This window comes from Engraulis encrasicolus, chromosome 3, assembly GCF_034702125.1.
Source record: "Engraulis encrasicolus isolate BLACKSEA-1 chromosome 3, IST_EnEncr_1.0, whole genome shotgun sequence".
Taxonomy (NCBI): domain Eukaryota; kingdom Metazoa; phylum Chordata; class Actinopteri; order Clupeiformes; family Engraulidae; genus Engraulis; species Engraulis encrasicolus.
The window spans coordinates 48,463,958-48,484,140 of record NC_085859.1 but is presented as its reverse complement, the minus strand read 5'-3'; the positions used below and the strand labels follow the sequence as shown (position 1 = coordinate 48,484,140).

General features: G+C 45.6%; 1 protein-coding gene across 2 annotated transcripts in view; it reads left to right on the top strand.

The window, feature by feature from the left end:
• Positions 1 to 20,183, top strand: part of dapk1 (death-associated protein kinase 1) — a 108,210-nt gene that overhangs the window by 24,946 nt on the left and 63,081 nt on the right. For both annotated transcript variants that reach the window (XM_063195566.1, XM_063195567.1), the window contains exon 3: positions 18,225 to 18,446. In XM_063195566.1, coding sequence (XP_063051636.1) covers positions 18,225 to 18,446 — 222 coding nt within the window. The remainder of the gene's footprint in view (positions 1 to 18,224; positions 18,447 to 20,183) is intronic.

Here is a 20,183-nt window from a genome sequence, read left to right as displayed (position 1 = left end):
TTGAAGACTTGCCTAAAATCTATCAGATAAAGCAAAAAAAAGAACTTTATCAAAGAAATCTGGGTTCAACCCCACGGCTCCCGGACTAGTATTTCTCCCAGTGTGCGTGTGTGTGTAAGAGGGAGAGAGACAGAGAGACAGAGACAGACAGAATGGTAGGCTACTCTCCAACCATTGAACTTAGTCGTGTTTTGTTTTGTTCACAAGGGTCTGACAGGCATCTTGAGAAATCGAGACATTGTGTTGCAACATCATCACAGCCCTTTTATTCCAGTGTCTTTTCAAAACTCCTCCTCTGCATCATCTTGTAAACAAACAGCAACTCTATCTGCTTGTTGTGACAGTCTCACTTCCCTTGTGTGTGTATACAGGCTGCAAGAACATAGACCTCAACAGGCTTATGGTAGGTCCACGTGAGGCCTTTTGACCCTTTGAGGAGTAAGGATTTTTTCTTCTAGAATTCCACTTGAACACCCTACACCTTCCATAGAACTACAGTGTGTGTTAAAAATCCCGCAAGGTCCTTGTGACATCATAATGAGAACTCAAAATTTTGGAAAAATTCTAATCTCATATTTGTGATGGTACTCCTCAGCATCTCTAAATACTGGATGGCAGATCTACCAAATGACGTGGAGCATGTTTTCATCACATAAGGCCCTTGGCGTCACTGTCAGGATCACTTTTTCCCTGAGGGCCTGTTTGAGCGATCTGGCTCAATGTCTTTATTGATCCTCATCTGACCCTATGCACAGCTCATACACATAGTAGGCCTATGAACACACACACACACACACACACACACACACACACACACACACACACACACACACACACACACACACACACACACACACACACACACACACACACACACACACACACGTACACACGTACACACGTGCACAGAGAGAGAGAGAATATTGACTTATAGTACACCCTTGCACGTCATTTGTTACCGGACATCTTTTATTATTCTGTTTGTTTAAACGAATGCCACACGTCAGTTTGGTGCAAAAGTGTACATAAAGCAAATGCTCTCCCATTAGTTTGCTTATATGAATGAGGTCTTGCGAAAGCAAATAGCTTTGTGTGACTGTGTGAGAATGTGTGTGAACGAGTGATTGATTGTTTATTTCTTTTCTGTCTGTGTGTGAGTGAATGAGAGAAGAAACGTTTCACCCAGCGGGCTGTAGTAATTACTTGGCAAATAATCCCTCTGAGTAAGTTTGAGTTTGGTGAGGAAATGTTTGCGTGGGGACTCTGCAAACTCCCTTTTTTTCCTTGAGAGACTAGCATGAGATCATGTCCAGTGCAGATTTATCACCTCACACAAACACTACTACACAATGGCCCCCGATAGCAGGCCACACACACACACACACACACACACACACACACACACACACACACACACACACACACACACACACACACACACACACACACACATATACACACACACACACACACACACATATACACACACACACACACACACACACACACACACACACACACCAAACACATTACCTCAGTGCAGTCACACACAGATTTGCTCAGCTTATCAGCCAGGCTGGTTCTTTGAAGGGCCGTGAGAGAAATGCGGACTGAGACGAAGCGTTTCCCAGAGGAGGAGAGGTTAGCTACCGCTAGCTCCTATTAAAGTCCTGACAGACTGTGGAGGAGAACATCACAAGTTTGGTGCTCCCTGAGTGAAAACGCAAGTGTCTGTGACAGAAAACCTAAGTGTGTGTGTGTGTGTGTGTCTCTGTGTGTGAGTGTGGGTGTGTGGCTGTCTGTCTGTCTGTGTCTGTATTTGTGTAGGTGTCTTTGTTGGTGGGAAGGTGGGTGCAAGAGCGAGGCTCCCAGCTGTGTTGTGTTCTTTGAGGGAAAATCTCAGCAATGTTCTCCAGTTAGCGGGAGATGTATTTCCTGACAGCCATTGGTATCACAATTCGGATATTTTTTTCTTTGTTCAATGGATCAGTACAGATTAGGCCATGGAATATAGTAAGTCAGCATAGGAGAAAGTGTATTTAGGTGTGCGTGTGTGCGTGTGTGTGTGCGTGTGTGCGTGTGTGCGTGTGTGTAGTGTATAGCAGTATTAGGCAGGGCAACACTGCGCTATAGGCTTAAGCAGTCTGGCAGCCCCTGTGATTTGTTGTGTGCGTGTGCGTGTGCGTGTGCGTTTGCGAGAGCCAGTGGTAGCCGCGGCGGCTCACAAAAGCTGCTTTGTCACCAAACCTCGCAGGAGTCCCCACACAGTCAGCGAGATTACACCAAGCAAGCCGCTATTATTGTCACCAGGGTGCGTAGCCCAGCCCAGCGCAGCGCAGCGGAGGCAGAGCTCAACACATGCACTCTGCAGTAGTTTATGTCTTCAAGGATAAAGTGGAAGAGAAACGACTCCGCTCCCAACTATATCAAAGATTTACTTTGTGTGAACCACCTAAAATCCGAGGAAGATTGCACCAGCCGTGGTCAAATCAATTATGGACAGTAGCACAGAGTAAAGAGAAGTAAACTCTGGCTTTGGGAAGTTGTGTGTTCGAACTGCAAACATAACCGTTTTCTCTCTCATCTCTTTCTAATATGTTCAGTAGGCTTTTTTTGTGTTTTTCTGGGGCTTTTCAAGCCTTTATTGGTTATTATCACTAGAGGTGGGCGGTGTACGGTTTAAAAACCGTGATCTCGGTTTACACTACACAAGGTTCTCTTTTTGATGAGAGACGGTTTTGTTGTTGTTGTTTATAGCCTACTACGTTATGTGCGTGAGCTTCATACTCCGTGTCACACTTCCAAAGATTCTTCTAATTTATAAGTCTCTGACACTTCATTTCAACTCTGCTAAGTCCACTGTTGTTGCTGTTCTACTAGGGAATGTCACCACAATGTAAGATGTTGATTGAACTAATAAAATAATTGGTTACGCGCTAGAGGCTAGTGAGAGTGAAACATGATGAACACACATGGCATGGATGAATCATGACAAACATTTCAATTCATTTAGCCTACCTTTGATCTCACAAAGTTAAATAAAAGGCAATTCTATGTGGTGCTATGTTAACAGGCTACAACAGTTATCTGATTCTTAACTGTATTTAATTACCATCCCAACTGTTGTGCGCGCTGCTGTTAAGACTGCTTATAAGCTAAAGTAGCCTAGCTTTCAAATGCAATGGGCAGACAAGATACCTACAGTGCTATATTTGTTTGAAATGATTTGGGGGCAAAATAGGAGCGAAACACATCGCAATATGACACAAACTACCGGACAAAATACCTTCTACGTTGGATTTGGACTTTAATTCAAAGACAATATGCACACAATGTCAAGTAAAATCCGTTTGTTTTCCGTGTCTGTCTTCAGTCTGTTTCGTTTCTGTCCCACTGTTGTTTACTCGCTAGTCCAGCGGCAGCGCAACACGCCGGATGTGTTGCCAGGTGTAGAACGACAAATAAGCAATTAGTGTTGCCAGGTGTAGAACGAAATAAGCTGTTTTGGGCCGTCTTGGAAAAAAGCCCAAAACAGCTGCTTATAATCATTTAACCCTTCTTCCTTGAAAAATCTATGGCACCCTGGTCAAGATTTTAGGTTATTTTTTATAAAATGCTGCATTTTCTCTAATTTGAGACTTTCTTGGATAGGGAAATATAAACTATAAATTATAGAAAATATTATTGAAATGAAAAAATGATAAAATATAAATGGAGATTAATTTAAATTCATGATTTTATCTCATTTTAACATTTAATTTGAGATCTTTTCTTCAGAAAGTCTAAGATTTGGGGGGAAATCGTTGCATATCAAAAAACCGTGCAGAAAACCGTGATATCAATTTTCATCAAGAAAACCGTGATGCTAATTTTTTCCAAAACCGCCCAGCCCTAATTATCAGACAGGATAGTAGAGGACAGACAGGAAGTGAGTTGGGAGAGAGAGACGGGGTAGGGCCGGCAAAGGACACGGGCTGGGAATCGAACCCGGGTCGGCCGCACAGTTTAGTTCCATGATAAATTATTTTTAAAAGGCTGTTTACAGAGCCCAGGTACAGTATTGCATGAGTGGAGGAAACGGCAGACCATCAAGTAAAAAAAATTGTGTGTATGCTAAACTGCAATCATATCACTGGACGGCATAGTTAAGTTTGATTAACCCTCCATTAAACCTCGATTTTATGTATTTCCAGAGCTCAGTAATGGCTATAGTGGATGAAGCAGCAGGGTAGGGCACTGGTGGTGGATGAACTGAACAGCAGGGTGCTGCAGACATAACAGATGAGGCTGGTGGTGGCTATACGACTACCCAGGCTGCATCACACCTGCTCCTACTGTCCTACTGTAGTGTACTGTATGAAGCAACACAGAGTTGGATTGGCTCCAAAGCCACAGCTGAGCTCCAACTGCACACACGCCTGCAAGCACACATACATGTGTGTGACACACACACACACACACACACACACACACACACACACACACACACACACACACACACACACACACACACACACACACACACACACACACACACACACACACACACACACACACACACACAGACACACACACACACAGACACACACACGCACAGACACACACACGCACAGACACACACGCATACACACACACGCACACACACAAGCGCGCGCACACATACACATATTCAAACGCACCATAACAAAACCAAGCTGTGAGTGTGACGGCGTGTGGCTGTGAGCTTCCCTTAGTGGTGTGAGACCCACAGACTAGAAGCTCTTCCCCACTAGCTTTGGCTCAAGCTCATTTTTTCATCTCTCATTTACTCTCATCTCTCTCTCTCTCTCTCTCTCTCTCTCTCTCTCTCTCTCTCTCTCTCTCTCTCTCTCTCTCTCTCTCTCTCTCTCTCTCACTCACACCCTCTCTCACTCACACCCTCTCCTTTACCCATTTCTAATCTCACTCTCTTTCTCACTTTTCCCTTCCTGGTTGCTGCTGGTGCTGGGGTGACATCATCCTTCATCAGGAGTGGTGAGATTGGAGCCTCTGGCTCTACTGCGAGGTGTAAACAGCAATCTGCTGCAGATGAGCGATAGAGGAGTGTCTCCGCTTCCACTGCTTCCAACACACACACACGCACACGCACATGCACACACACACAGACGTACGGACTGGGGGCCAGGGGCAGTGCCTCCTCCTGTGTGTTGTAAGCAGAACCGTGCTGCGCTGCACTGTGTGACAAAAGCTGGCGTGGGTGCTGGCCATCCATCTCGGGGGGGGCCCTCTGCGTGTCATAATGTACGTGTTACACCCATGTTATGCGGCTTCGCTTAATTGTGCTGGATTTTTCCCTCTGTTCCCACTGCTCCCTCTGCCCCATCCCGCCTCCCCTCCTTTTTCCCCTTCCCTTTTTCCACCTTCCCCTCCTTTTTCACCCCCACCATCAAGCAGTAGCAGCAGTCCCCACTATTTTTCAATTACCCACATGAATGAGTCGAATGGCAGAAGCAGCCGCGTTTGAATGGAGTTGGGAGAGATGAGAGGACATCCCCTGAATTCTAAGTGCGATATCTCCCCCCAAAGCCTCCCCCCGAATAGGCCCTCACTGCTTTGAGCAAACACGGCACTTTCAACCCAATTAAAAAAATGGCAAGCTATTAGCATTCATGTTTAACTTTGGTCTGAAGTGCTGACGGCAAGGAATGTGCCGTGTCATATCATTAGAGATAATGCTGGCAGTACAGTCCTCAGCATGATGATAAAACATCATACCTCTGAGGACAAGGAAGTCCATTATTAATCAGATCACTTTTTTTGTTGATTGTTGCACAATTTCCAAGGCGGTAATAATCTCATCTGATATAATGCTTGACGACTATCCTGAATGTTATGACTGGTATTTCTAATGTTATCTACACAAAGCTATTGTGAAGAATTATCCAAAAAAATGTATAAGTATATTAATGCCTTTTTTTACTTTGAAAGAACCAAAAAGTAGTAGAATAAAGAGGGCAAAGAGAGCAAAAGAGGGACAGAGAGTGTGATTGAGGGATAGTAGGGTGAGTTTTGGACATGTCTAAAGATTTGGGCATGTAGACCTAAACATTTTGCGTCGTTTTAGCCACAGAGCTCCACCGCTTGTCCGTCTGTCATGAGTCGATATCACCAGTCCTACTGCTACATTGGAATGACAAAGCAAATGTCTGTTTCAGTTGTGGGCTGCAGTGCATCACTGTCACTTATTGTGACATTTCATTAGAAACAGTTTCACTTGGCCAGATAGAGGAAGAGTGTTTTTGTTGCAATCAGCACACAGGTTTGATATGTCTTTATGTCAGGTCTGACGTGTGCTGTGTGGGGGGTATCGTGGTGTGGGTTTGCGCATGCTGACATTTTAGGTAGATTTAGAGAGATATGATGCTGGATTATGCTGGGATTTAGGCCAAAGATTAGGAAGATGCTTTTGTCCTCCCCGTCCCCCCCGTCCCCCACCTCTGTCTGTAACCCAGCTGGCTGCCCCCACACTCACACACCGGCAACCCCCCACCCCATCCGTGGAACAGTGTGTTTGTTTGCGCCGGGATGGGTGGGTGGGGGTTGCTCCATTTCTTCTCATGAGGAATCTCATGCGAATATTAGTCTTAGACCTGTGCAGCCGCACTGTCTCTTGCACTACATCCACTTTAATCCATTTCTTAGCTAAGCCATAAAACACATTTTCAGGGTTCAGACACTCAAACGTTTTTCGACCGTCAAACTGAATGCAGAAGCCGTTCGAAATTGCTGCATTTTATTAGATTTACAAGTATGTACGTAGTATACAATGAAGCAAACACACTGGTGTAGAAATGCATTTCCTGAGCATTGTTGCTAAGTGCTAAGTGTGATATTAGCTTCTCCGTCTCCTGTTAATATGGCGACAGTATTGTGCAACATTACATCAATTATAAATCCTGTTGCGTCTGTCACCTCTGCATGCTCACACCACATGTGAATGCACAATGAAGCATCAACATCTTGCTTCAATTACCTTGTTATCTGTGGTTGCAGCAACTGGATCACAGCTAGAAATAGAGGTTTGCAGAGGCCACGCACATCCACTCGAGAAGAAGCGGAGATTGCAGACCAAGATTTTGATGTCGATCAACTTATCAAACCAAATGGCTGACTTATACACACATGCACTTGAAATGCATGTAGGCAGAAATGTCCTCATCTCATGAATACAAATGGCGATATGATATAGTTACGTGCTACACACCACAGTTCCATCAGACAGGTGTACCTTTTATCACAGCTAATCATCATCTTGTGTGAGTCATATGTGATCAGTGGGTCCCCTCAGCGTGTTGGTTTACCATCCTTAGGGAAATCTTGTAAGCAAGAGATAAAAGCTCCATTTCCTCAACAGTCACTCAGTCTGTCACAGTTTGAAGCGTGTGCTTGATGTGCTTTTGTGACGCTGTGCTGTACCGATATGGTAGCGATTACCTTTTTCCTTTCTTTTATTTTGTGTGTGGGTTTGTAGTACATACGGAAGATTCCAAGGGATTGCGATTGGAATACAATTATTCCAGAGGATGTACACTTGTCGCTGTCTGCATTTGTTTGTAGGTCATGGTTGTTGCTTGTAAGTACAGTACGTGAACTTGAATGATAACGGCTAGGCTAGGACCTTTGGTGATTAGGGGAACACCCTATGGCCTATACACAATCAGTCATTAATTAGTTATTGGAAATCCCTCCCCCTGAGACACACACACACACACACACACACACACACACACACACACACACACACACACACACACACACACACACACACACACACACACACACACCGTCTTGAGCAGCTAGTTGATCTTGTTTGGATGGAAGAGTTCCGAGTCCGACCGAAGGTCTAACTGATTGCTGGTAAGCGCGCGGCTTACTTCCTCTTTACCTCACGCTCTTGACTCTATTGTGGCACTGAGCCAGACCCCCAGGGAAAGTTGGAAGGAGATATGATACACTCTAGCAGTCATTCATTAAAGACTGCGTGAGCTTTACACTGTCCAGTGTAGACAATGATGTCACTTTCCCAGTTCATTGCACATCCTCTACAACCCCATCTGTTTGCTATGTAATGCACATGCCAGTCAGAAAAGGGGCCTTATTAATCAACATAGGGGCACTACCTATTTATTGAGGTCACTGATGGTTTCCTGACGAAGTGTCGCCCACTCGCAACAGCATTGAAATTAGATTTTTTTTTGAGAAGCAAGAGAGCACTCTTGCTTTGAACCTCAATCTGTCAAGAGAACTCTATTTATTTTTCTCTGCCCCCTCGATCTTTCTCTCCCGTTCTCTCCTGTTCTCTCTCTCTCTCTCTCTCTCTCTCTCTCTCTCTCTCTCTCTCTCTCTCTCTCTCTTTATTTGTCCCTTCATCCTCCCTCCCATATTGGTTGGTCTCTGTCTTTTTTTATTTTTATCCATCATCGATGCACTCATCCGGCCTGCCTGTCTGTCTCAGCCAGCCTAGTCTATCACTCTTTCCATCCCACCAACAACCATGTTTTTCTCCATTATATTTTTTTGCATTTTCACCTGTAGCCTACTCACCGTCCTGGATGGCAGCTGAGTGTGTGAACTGGTGTGAGGGTTGCCCATCTCAAGCATGCTTGAGCTCAATGTCTCCCCAGCGGAGGCCCTGCCACTCACTCACACACTCACTCACGGCCCTCTCACCTCTGGTACCCATGAGGGCTCTCCATCCCTGCCCCCGCCCTGCCCCCCTTCCTGGCCCACCATGACAGCACTGCACACGTCCTTATCTCCCCACGCAGCACTGCTAGCCATCTGAATGGCACTGCACACAGCTAGCTATAGGCCTTTAAATGGAGCCCGCTATTGCCCGAGACTTCACAATAGCTTTTGTTCAGACCACCTCGCAATTACCTGAGAAGAATCCACCCCCACACTTTTAAAAACATGTGACGGTCGAGTCCTGCTGTTAAAATGTTCATCCCTTCTGTTCCGTTCCGTTCCCTCCTTCTGCTTTTAGATGTTCAGCATCCTGTTTTCTCCTAGTGCAATTAAGACCTTGTGTGTTTGTGTGTGTGATTTTTTTTTCCCCCATAGTTATAATTGTGCTATTTGGCGGGGACTTAATGTAATTAAAAGGATCACACGGCACATCTGTGAAGAAGAAGTAGCCGTGGAATATTAATGCCGTGGCACGGGCGGTGTTAAAAATTGGCAGTGTCCTTCACTTGGATGGCCAGAGGGACACTGGCAGTGAGCATGCCATGCCATGCGTAATGCACGGGGCTGTAATTGCATTGCTTGGCAGCTGGTTAAATCCCAATCCACCATCGCCACAAGCACTAGTGTCATTGCAGGCTGTGTTTTTGGGGAAGTGGCATGATAAAAAATGAGGGCAATGTTGTCCCCCTTCCTCTCCCATCCCCCCTTTCCCTCCTCCCTCATGCCAACCTCTTTCCCATATTTGGGTGGTGCAGTATGGTAGGGTGCTTTGGGGATTGCGTGTGTGTGTGCGTGTGTGCGTGTGTCTGAGGCTTGGTTGAGAGTGGGTGCAATAAAACCATAAATACCTTGGCACACACACACACACACACACACACTACCCGTTCTTTATAGCACAAAAAAAACATTTTCTTCGCTTTCTCTGGGTTTTTCTTCAGCCAACCAACAATACAGTACAGCATATGCACCTGTGTTCAGTAACCCAATCCCCTTTCCTTGTGACCTCTTGACCAGGCCTCTGATTGGTACGAGGAAAGGAACAAGCCAGCCAGCCAACACAGCCTCCTCCTCTCTTGCATCCCATTTCAGCTATTTCAGACTGTTAATGTTTGGTGGTGCTCCTTCAAACACGCACACGTTGAAGTGAGAGGACTTAATCTGGACTGAATCTTCAACCAGCATGGAAGCCACGTGGTGCAAAGAAAGAGGGGAACAAACGGAACCCAACCCACCCTCCCTCTCTCTCTCTCTCTCTCTCTCTCTCTCTCTCTCTCTCTCTCTCTCTCTCTCTCTCTCTCTCGCTCTCTCTCGCTCTCTCTCGCTCTCTCTCGCTCTCGCAGGCACACAGACACACACACACACACACACACAGTGAGCATAAAAATAACCAGCGTCTTTTTTTAAACTCCAGCCTCCAGATGCTGATGAAGTCATTGGTAATTACCAGGTCTCCCCTCTGCCTGCTCTTGTCTTCCCACCTCCCCACTGCCTACTAACCTCCCCACCTCCTCTCCTCTCCTCTGCCTGCTCAACTCCCCACCTCCTCTCCTCTCCTCTGCCTGCTCAACTCCCCACCTCCTCTCCTCCCATCTGCCTGCTCAACTCCCCACCTCCTCTCCTCCCATCTGCCTGCTCGCCTCTCCTCTGCCTCCTCCCCACCTCCTCTCCTCTCATCTGCCTGCTCACCTCCCCAGCTCCCCTCTGCCTGCTCACCTCCCCACCTCCTCTCCTCCCATCTGCCTGCTCGCCTCTCCTCTGCCTCCTCGCCACCTCCTCTCCTCTCATCTGCCTGCTCACCTCCCCAGCTCCCCACTGCCTACTAACCTCCCCACCTCCTCTCCTCTGCCTGCTCGCCTCCCCACCTCCTCTCTTCCCCACCTCCTCTCCTCTCCTCTGCCTGCTCAACTCCCCACCTCCTCTCCTCTGCCTGCTCGCCTCCCCACCTCCTCTCTTCCCCACCTCCTCTCCTCCCCTCTGCCTGCTAGTTTCCACATCATTCTGCTGGTGCACATCGCTATGCAGGCAGTGCATTGTGTGGAGATTCCCCTGAAAGTGCTTTTTTACACACACTCAGTGTAATGTGCAGAATGCAGGAAGCCCTTAACTGAGTAATGTTAAAAATGTGCTTTGAGACTTAACTGTAACTCGACTCTCCTTGTGAGGGTAAATCACCTTTTAATCTTCTCCATGAAACTGAAGAAAAGGGAGATTCTTTAGCACACTTGACTTCCCACTGAGAACCAAATGCCATGTAATAATTATAATGGAGTCATCAGAAATCTTGAATCTGCCATTGTTGTTGGTTGTTGATGATATCCTTGGGCCTTGTTTCTATGGAGAGGAAATATTATTAGGCTGTTGTTGTTCCTCCTTAGGGAATAAACACACATGTGCTTTTGTAATAGACTACCATGTGCCCTGCGTGTGAGTAGTACTCAGCCTCCCCATTAATGAAGAACATCGTTGTGTGTGTGTGTGTGTGTGTGTGTGTGTGTGTGTGTGTGTGTGTGTGTGTGTGTGTGTGTGTGTGTGTGTGTGTGTGTGTGTGTGTGTGTGTGTGTGTGTGTGTGTGTGTGTGTGTGTGTGAGAGAGAGAGAGAGAGAGAGCAACATAGTGGAGTCAGATGATGATGGCAGACCCTCACGTAGGCTACATCCATCCATCCATCCTGTCCATATCTGGAACTCGGCCAAAACCAAGCCTGTGACTTGTCAGGCCTAGTGGCCTTCTCCCCTCTCTCTCTCCTAATGAACACAATGCACAATTAATGTTGTGGTTTTAATTGAACACTTGAGAGTTGAATGCACTACTCTCGTGGTGCTGCCTAAGGCCACACCAATTTAATTTGTTGGTTCTCGGATTCGCCGCTTGTATTTTGTATCAAAATGAAAAAAAAAAAAAAAAACAGTTTCAATACCCCAAAAAATGAAATCGCTTAAAAAAACCCGAAGACTGCATGTTTTCATGAACGGAGAGGTGTCTCTTTAGTAGTTGGAGTCATGTGACGTAGAGAACCAATAAAATCACTCCTTTCAACATGCCGATTACGACTAGCGAATCAGGAAACGCGTTACATTCAAATGGTTTTACAGACAAACATGCAATGGCAAGTTGAAGCCCCTGTGGGTTAGCAGTAGCAGCGGTGAAACACAGTATGGCTCTTAGTGGAATTAGTGGAGTGGGATAGCAGTTTTAAAAAAGTAATACAACAACTATGGTCGCGCTTGGAGGAAGCAACCCCCCGGGTTACCGGTAGCTTAATTTCTCCCCCTTCCTCGTTCACAGGCAGCCCGACGTTTCAGAATAGAATGTTCGACTTCGCTCAACTATCCGAGTTCACATGTGCCAGCGAGTTCTGTGTTCTCTTCTCAACCAGGCGATTTTTGCAACGGACAAGAGAGTTACAAAACAGCAAAGTGACTTGAGGATATTTTAAACACGATAGAGTCGCAATCAGGGGGAAAACTAAATCGCCACACAAAAACGCATTGCCACACAAAAACGCAGACGCAGCGCACTAGTGCTGTTCGTGTCTGTTCGTAGCGCTTGCTAAGATACCACACTCATTATGCAGAGGGAGAGCGCTCAAAAACGGGCAAATAGACAAAACCCAATTCACCTCAGATTCCACTGTAAACATAGGCTAGGCTATTTGTGCCTAATGATTTTTAAAATTATGACATTTTTTAGCAGGGTTTGTTAAAAAAAAAAATCCATCCATCCATCCATCTATCTTCATATTGGAACTGTACTTGTGCCATGTGCGTAGCCTTATTGCAGAAAAGGCTGGTATGTTGATCTTACTAGTCAAACACATACTGCCTAAAAGGCTACTAATTTGGTCTTTTCTACCAGCCAAACTGCTTGTAGTCAAGATGTGTTAGTTAGGTAGCCTACTGTCATGTCTTTTATAAAGAGCACATTTGGAAGACTAGTCTATAGCACATGAAATGCTCCAGGTCTTTTAAAATATAGCAACAATAATAATATAATAATAATAATAATTATTATTATTATTATTATTGTTGCTATTATTATTGCTATTGTTATTATTTTAATTATTATTTTTTAAAGCTGAGTGCGTGTGTGTATGGGGTGGTGAAAACATTTGGGTGCACATAAATTTTGTGCTGGTGCACCTAAAAAAATGTTTAGGCGCACCAGTGCAACCAACGCAAAAAGTTAGTCTGGAGCCCTGAAGTGCCAAGAAAAAGTCAAGAATCTGAATCAGATTGGACTGTTTGTTTTGTTAAAATTTAATTACTGTAACTTTTTCTGTTACTAGTAGTATTTTGTGCACATTCTGTACTCAAAGAAGAGTGAGATTACATTATTTTTGGTCTTTTATTTTATTGATTTTGGGACTTGTGCTTGTTGGTCACTGTTGTAAGTGGTCTAACATTCTAAAGTTGTACTTTTATAGCTTGTAATTCCATTGATATGGTCACAATGCTGTATTTGCTGTCTTGTTCAATGAAGACTGCGGTTTCAGACTGTTGAATCATCTCAGTTTATTCAAACCAGATTAATATAATAATTGCCCTATGAGCTAATTTTGTGCCTGGTCTATTTGGCTGCCTTAATTCCCTTCTACACTGTCCTTCTCCATGTCCAGGTGTTTGCCTGTCTTGCACCTTCCTTTGGAGGTCCATGTGAGGCTGATATACAGGTGGTATAACATAACAGTCCCCTTATTACATCCGTGGCATTACCACACGACTAATTTTTTTTTTTTTTTTTTTTTCGCCCTCTCGCTTCAACTTTTTCCTGAAAAAATCCGAGAACCAACAAATTAAATTGGTGTGGCCTAAGTGTTGAATTAACACTGTAACTACTGTGTGGTGACTGAGTGGTGCCTGTGGTCCTTCGTGATGACGTGCAGTCCTTGATTATGCCGATGCCCACCCCCATACTAGGGATTAGAGGGGGTCTTGGGAGGCACAGCGCATTACTTTGTTTGCACACAATGTTAAGTCACGGATGCATCAACGGGGCAAAGGTCATGTGATCGGCTGAGGGTGTGTGGTCCAGAACCATCTATAGGAAGAGTTACATTGTTGCCATAGGGTCCCGATGTGAAAAAATGGCGGCGTCATTTGTCCACATATGGTCAAACATAGCCGATCTCGTGGTTTTGCGCAGCCTTCACAAGGTTCTGGACTAGCGGTCGTTTCCATATAGTTTCATTGAGGACTCAGACGAATTAATGAATGTTTTGCTGATTTTTATAGCACACAATTTCAACAGACTTTGTAATTACTAGACCTTAACTCGCAACAGCCAACTTTGCTAACCCAAACGTATGGCAGAGATGGATTTACTCAGAAATTTTGGGAATAGCATAAAACCACGTTGCCAGAGATCTATTCTATCTATGACTCTGGTGTGGTCCTCACTTGTTGCCATATCTTAACATTCACTTTTTTATGTTGTGAAAAGAGGAGGTTGGTGTTATTGCATTAGCATCGGAAGAATTGACCAGAGGGGGAACTGAACTTTCTCTTGATCATACATTGTTGCTATGATGTATCTGCTGCTCAACTGTTGTCAGGAGGAACCGTAAAAACAATACTTGCTTATTTAGTTATCTCTGTCTTTTAAAAGAGGAATAGGGAAATGATAAGCCAATGACCATTTACACAAGATGAACTGAAGCTCAATTTGCTAACTGACTGGATATACACCAAGCCAGATTTGGCATAAGTAATGTGAGACAACATTCACACAAGATGCCAATCACAGCATTTGAATTCATTTGCTCCATAGTGAGTGGGTACATTTTTTAAAACAGCCGTTGCTGTGAGGTTCTGATGTACCTGCTTAACTACAAACGTACTTGGATGTACGTAACTTCCCTGTTCACCGTCTTGCTTGGCTGCACATCCTTATTACCCCAGAAGTCTACATTTTCTACGATACGTGTTGTGACCTAGTAGCTCGAGTGAAATGAAGTTGAGCGACAGCCTGACTGGTTGTATTTTTGGCGTGCTGTCAATGAAAAAGTGATAATGTAAGTTGATATCTTGGGCCCCAACCCCCCATCTTATCCTATCCTCTCTGTGCCACAATAGCACGGTTTCACATGACGTCACAGGGCTACAGGCCTCCTTTCCACATGCGCCTGCCATGCACACAGCCTCGTAAAAGTCCCATCATGCCCCTTTGTCGTCCCTATAGCCAGGGATCAATGACCTCATCACCACCAGCAGCAGCACAACAAGGAAACATCTACAATGCTGGACAATGCAGTGGGAGGATCCTTGCTCCTAGCACACACACACACACACGGGCCAGAGCTACGTATGGGGGGCAAGCAGGGCATTTGCCCCTGGACCCAGGGCCCTCCTGTATTGTTGGTGGGGGCCCATGTGTGACCATGGCAAGTTGCTTGAGGGACCCTATCAGTGTTTTGCCCTGGGGCCCTGTGTGCAATTGTTCTGACACTGACACACACACACGCGCGCGCACGCACGCACACACACACACAAACTCAAATCTCCCTCCCACTCGCCCAAGAGTGTCATGGAAACTAGCCCAATGCTCAGCACTTGCTTTTATACCGTACTGACTGTGAAGACTGCTTATGTATGCCAAGAGTGCCAAGCACTGTGATTTAAGTGCCCCGCGTGAAGTTGCCCTGATTAACCCATCTGAACAGCAAACGATACAAATTGTCAGCATCAGCTTGTGTTGCTGTTTTATGTGCAGATTTTTATGAAGCAGGGAGGATGATACAGGCGCTATGTGTTCCACATGTTGACCTTTTTTCATTAGGCCGATGATTGATTTCCTCTCATGCGTGCGACATAAACTCCAATGACGCCGATGCGTGTGATGAGAGGCCGCGTTTAGGCCTTTGGTGCAAGGTAGTGTATACAACATGTGGATGTGACCTGCTGATAAAGTGTTCAGTGGTATGCTTTCTTTTGATGAGCTCACTGTTTTTCTTTGTCGCCCACTCCCTGTCTTGCTTTCTCCTCTTTCTGTACATCTGTCTCTCATCACTCTATCTGTCTCTCTCTGACGTGCAGGCTCACACGGCCGCTGATAAAATGCAAATGGTGTGTGTGTGTGTTAGTATGTGAGGCTGTCTGACAAAAGGTGCGAGACGCAGGATGAATGGAGTCCCTGTAGCCGAGATTAGCATGAGAAAGCACTGACTCAAGGGCACTCGGGTAGCGCTTCCTTTAACCTTACATTCTGCAAAGTTGTGTCTTCTTTCCTTTAGGACGGGGGGAGAGCCTGGAGAACACTTGTTGTCTCCTCAGAAAGACACCACGAGCATCCATTTTCTCACAGAATTTCATTCACTCTCATAGTTGTTTTTAGCCTTCGGCTCATGGTCTAACTAGCGACAGTCATGTGTCGTCGTGGCATTTCTCATTTTTCACTTCAGCAGCGTCTGCAATTGTGTCGACTTTTTGCACTCTGCAGATCATCACAGCTGTACAGGCCATGGTTACTTAACCTACATGCTTTAGATGGAAAAGGGAATCAGCCTTAGGATGGGGACACTCTCATATGAGGAAGCGTGGAGCATTATTAAAGAAAAACAGGAAGTGAGAAAAAGAATGTAATTCTCATTGGCTGTTGGTGTGTGGCTTGTGTGTGTATGTGCCTGTGTGTGCGTGCGTGTGTGCGTGCATACATGATCTCTGTGTGTAGCCTTTGTGTGTAGTGTATGTTAGTGTGTGTAGTTTCTGTAGTGTATGTGTGTTCCTCCAGTCCTTGATCTCAGGGTTACGATTCTGGAGAAAGCAGCTTGTAGCCCAAACACTGTCATTGTTGGTGGACAATGTCAGCCAGCGCGTAGCCATTATTTATCCATGGAGGTGCCCCGTGCTGGTGGTGCGGTCAGGGTCACCCGGCCCTCACCCATCCTATAATGACACGCCAGCACCAGCTGACGAGAGACTTGGGGGCTCATAGTAGATGCAGGTTCGTGGATATGAGCCATTGATGTTTGGTTGATGTCAAGTGGTGCAACCACAGCTGATGCTTCTCTTGCAGAAATTAAATAAACTAAAGTATAATTTGTAATTAATGTACAGGGAATCAATATGCTTGCAGATAGTCCAATAAAAAAATAAAACAATTATTTCATTCATTCAATAAAGTACAATATCCTATTTTTTCCAAATATAATTAGACCAGTTCTGAACCTCTTCCAGTCGGGAAAATTGCAACAATTGGAAGTGTACATGCGGTGGCAGGCCCAACGATCACTCTCTGAATTCGCAAAGCATGTCATGTCTATGTATGTCACAAAGCATTAGAATCACCCCTAGGAGTCAGCTCTAGAAATGTGGCGCACCATCCGCAAAACCCTCTCGGTGCATGGTGACCAGTTTTTCAGTAATGGCTGGAAAGAAGGAGGAGGAGGAGGAGGATGGTAGGCTGGGGTGGGTGCAGAGGAACTTGCTAAATGTGGCATCCTCTGCCCTGCCAATGCCCGTAGCAGCCTGGGTCACGGCAGGTCCTTGGCACCGTTATCACTATGGCATTTGGATGGTGCGAGGCCACTTCATGTGGCTGTGACTCAGAGATGAGGTTGTACGGGCATAGCAACTGCCCTGGATGTCGCTGCCTGGTCCTTGCCGAAAGGTCTGGTGGTGATGAGCAAGAGCATGTGTTAACCTGAGTCACATTGCATGTCATGTCGTCAACCTCACCGCCATTTTAGAACTTTCTGTCTAATTGAGGTTATGACTGACTGACTGTGCTGTTCAAGAGTAGGTAATTTCTAAATGTGACGGAGAGTGTGTGTGTGTAGATGCTTTTATGTCTATTTTTGTTCATGTTACATTAGGTGGTTGTTAGATAGTAAGTATGTATCTAGTGAGCCCTATCTCACGCCTTTCGTAAAGTCTTCACGAAAAAAATAGATTAATTTTCGTGGTGCATTCACGTTATTGCCCGTTTTTCGTGGTAGGGCAACGAAACGCTGCCTATTCACTTGAATTGCCCCACTGCTGCTATGGTTATCCACGCGTCTGCAGGGGCGGGGAGGGGGTGCTGACAGAACACTGCTGATACACTCGGGACTCACTAATTCGACGCCCTTTCGGTACTTACGCCTTATGTCCCCTAAACCTAAACCTAACCCTAACCCTAACCCTAACCCTACTTAACCCTAACCCTAACCTTAACCCTAACCTTGACCCTAAACCTAACCCTAAATTGCTTGTTTGAAATGTTTGATTACCATGTGACGGTAGGCTACCGAAAGGGCATCAAACTAGTGGGTTGCTAGGCAACAGTCGGGCAATTCAAGTGAATAGGCAGCATTTCGTTGCCCTACCACGAAAAACGGGCAATAACGTGAATGCACCACGAAAATTAATCTATTTTTTTCGTGAATACTTTACGAAATGAGTGAGATACGGTTGATCTAGTAATCTGTGAGCAGTAACTTTATTATCAAGAGTTAAAATCTTTGAATGCGTGTTCCTGTGTTTCTGAACTAAAGACCCCCTATCGTCTGCCTTCCTCCACAGTGGGCAGTTTGCGGTGGTGAGGAAATGCCGCCACAGGAGCACGGGCGCGGAGTACGCCGCCAAGTTCATCAAGAAGCGGCGCAGCAAGTCCAGCCGACGGGGCGTGTCCAAGGAGGACATCGAGCGCGAGGTCAGCATCCTGAAGGAGATCCAGCACGCCAACGTCATCACGCTTCACGACGTCTTCGAGAACAAGAGCGACGTCATCCTCATCCTCGAGCTGTGAGTGTCTGGCGGTCACATTATGTCTGTCTCTGAGTGATTGTCTGTCTGTCTGTCTGTTGGTCAGTAGTTCTGTCTGTTGGCGTGTCTGTCTGTGTGGTTGACGATCTGAGGTAGCCTGGTTCCTACCAGACCTCTGTGTGTGTTGTTCTGGAGCCCCCTGGTGATGCTCCAACACACACGGAGGTCTGGGAGACTGTAGCAGGATTCCATTTCTCCAGTCAAAAAATAATCTGAGCTTTTATCGCTTCAATATCAATGGCAGCTCGTATTGAGGAGTCACAGGACATACTAGACTATATTGATGCTTTAGAGATCACCAGAAAATGTTTTTGAAGGAATTTGTTGATATTGAAGCAATAAATGCTCCGATTATTTTTTGACTGGAGAAATGGAACCCTGCTACAGTCTCCCAGACCTATAGTGGAGCTCACAAAGCTGCGTGGATCTACAGGTCAGGCAAGAGCCAGGCAAAGTCTTAAAGGGGCTTAATACAGTTAATAAACCCCAGCCAACAATTTTAACTGTAATGCTACACGGATCCATTGACTTTCACTAGCTTAGCGACATACTCCCTCTTTTAACTTGTCTTAAAGCAAGACAACGCTTGACATGATAAATAAGACACTTTACCACCTTTATAAACCCCAGCCAACGATTTTAACTGTATTAAGCCACAAAATAGTGGCATACCCCTTTAAGGTCATCTCGAGTGGAACTAAAACTAGTTCCTCCCGGCCTTCCCTGTTGCTTGTGGCCTTGTGACATCATTGATGATCAAAGTTTTATTCAATATCTCACAAAACTACTATTTAAAGGTCATTATCTCATTTGCAATCAGGAAGTTGAATGTTTCTCTGCTTACATTGGCAGCGGGGAAACCTCATTGTTTTCTCTACGGAGACGGGGGGAAGACACCAAGGCAATACGCCACAAGCAACAGGGAAGGAGGGTGCCTATCTGAGCAATGTCTGTCTGTCTGTCTGTCTGTCTGAGCAATGGTGACCAGCATCTGACTGTCTGTCTGTCTGCCTGCTTTGAGGTGCAATATCCTCATGACCTGATGGACTTAGTTGCGGGAAGTGCATGTTTCAGATATAGGAACTGCAGTGCAGAAACAGGGAAACAAATTCTGTTGACATTTAGTGGTTACGACACCCACAGCTATCATGTTGGTGTTGCCGCTTGTGTTGCGTGTGCAGAGGTGTTTTAGCTATTACACGGTTCCCCATGTTTGACAAAGAGATAATTGCTGTGTTGAAGGATCTCCAAAAGTGCGTTAGCTTTTAGCCGTCACTCAGTCTTTATCTGAAGCTGTGGTTTTTCCTTTCTTCTGTCTCCTATCTGACGAAGCTGAGTCATTTGTACAGAAGGCCACCCTATTCGCTCGCACCACCACCATGAAACCATAGACCCAACCTGTCTGGCCAGATTACCTCATGCACTGCGCATTCAGCCCTAGATTTTTATCAAGACATCAACACCGCAGATGCCGTATGCACGCAGCCCTGTGTTGTGAAAAAGAAATCCACGTTCCGCCGACACAATTGAGTGTCGACTCGGCAGTGTTGCAAAAGCCCCTTTCACATGCTAAGTGTGTGCGGAGTTCATGGGAACGTAAGTAAGTGACAGGGTGGGGGAGCAGAAATAAACTGATGCCGCCGACCACACAAACAGCTAATATGGCTCTGAAAGCCTCGCTTGTTTACATAAGTGGCTTTGAGGGGGGAGGAAGGG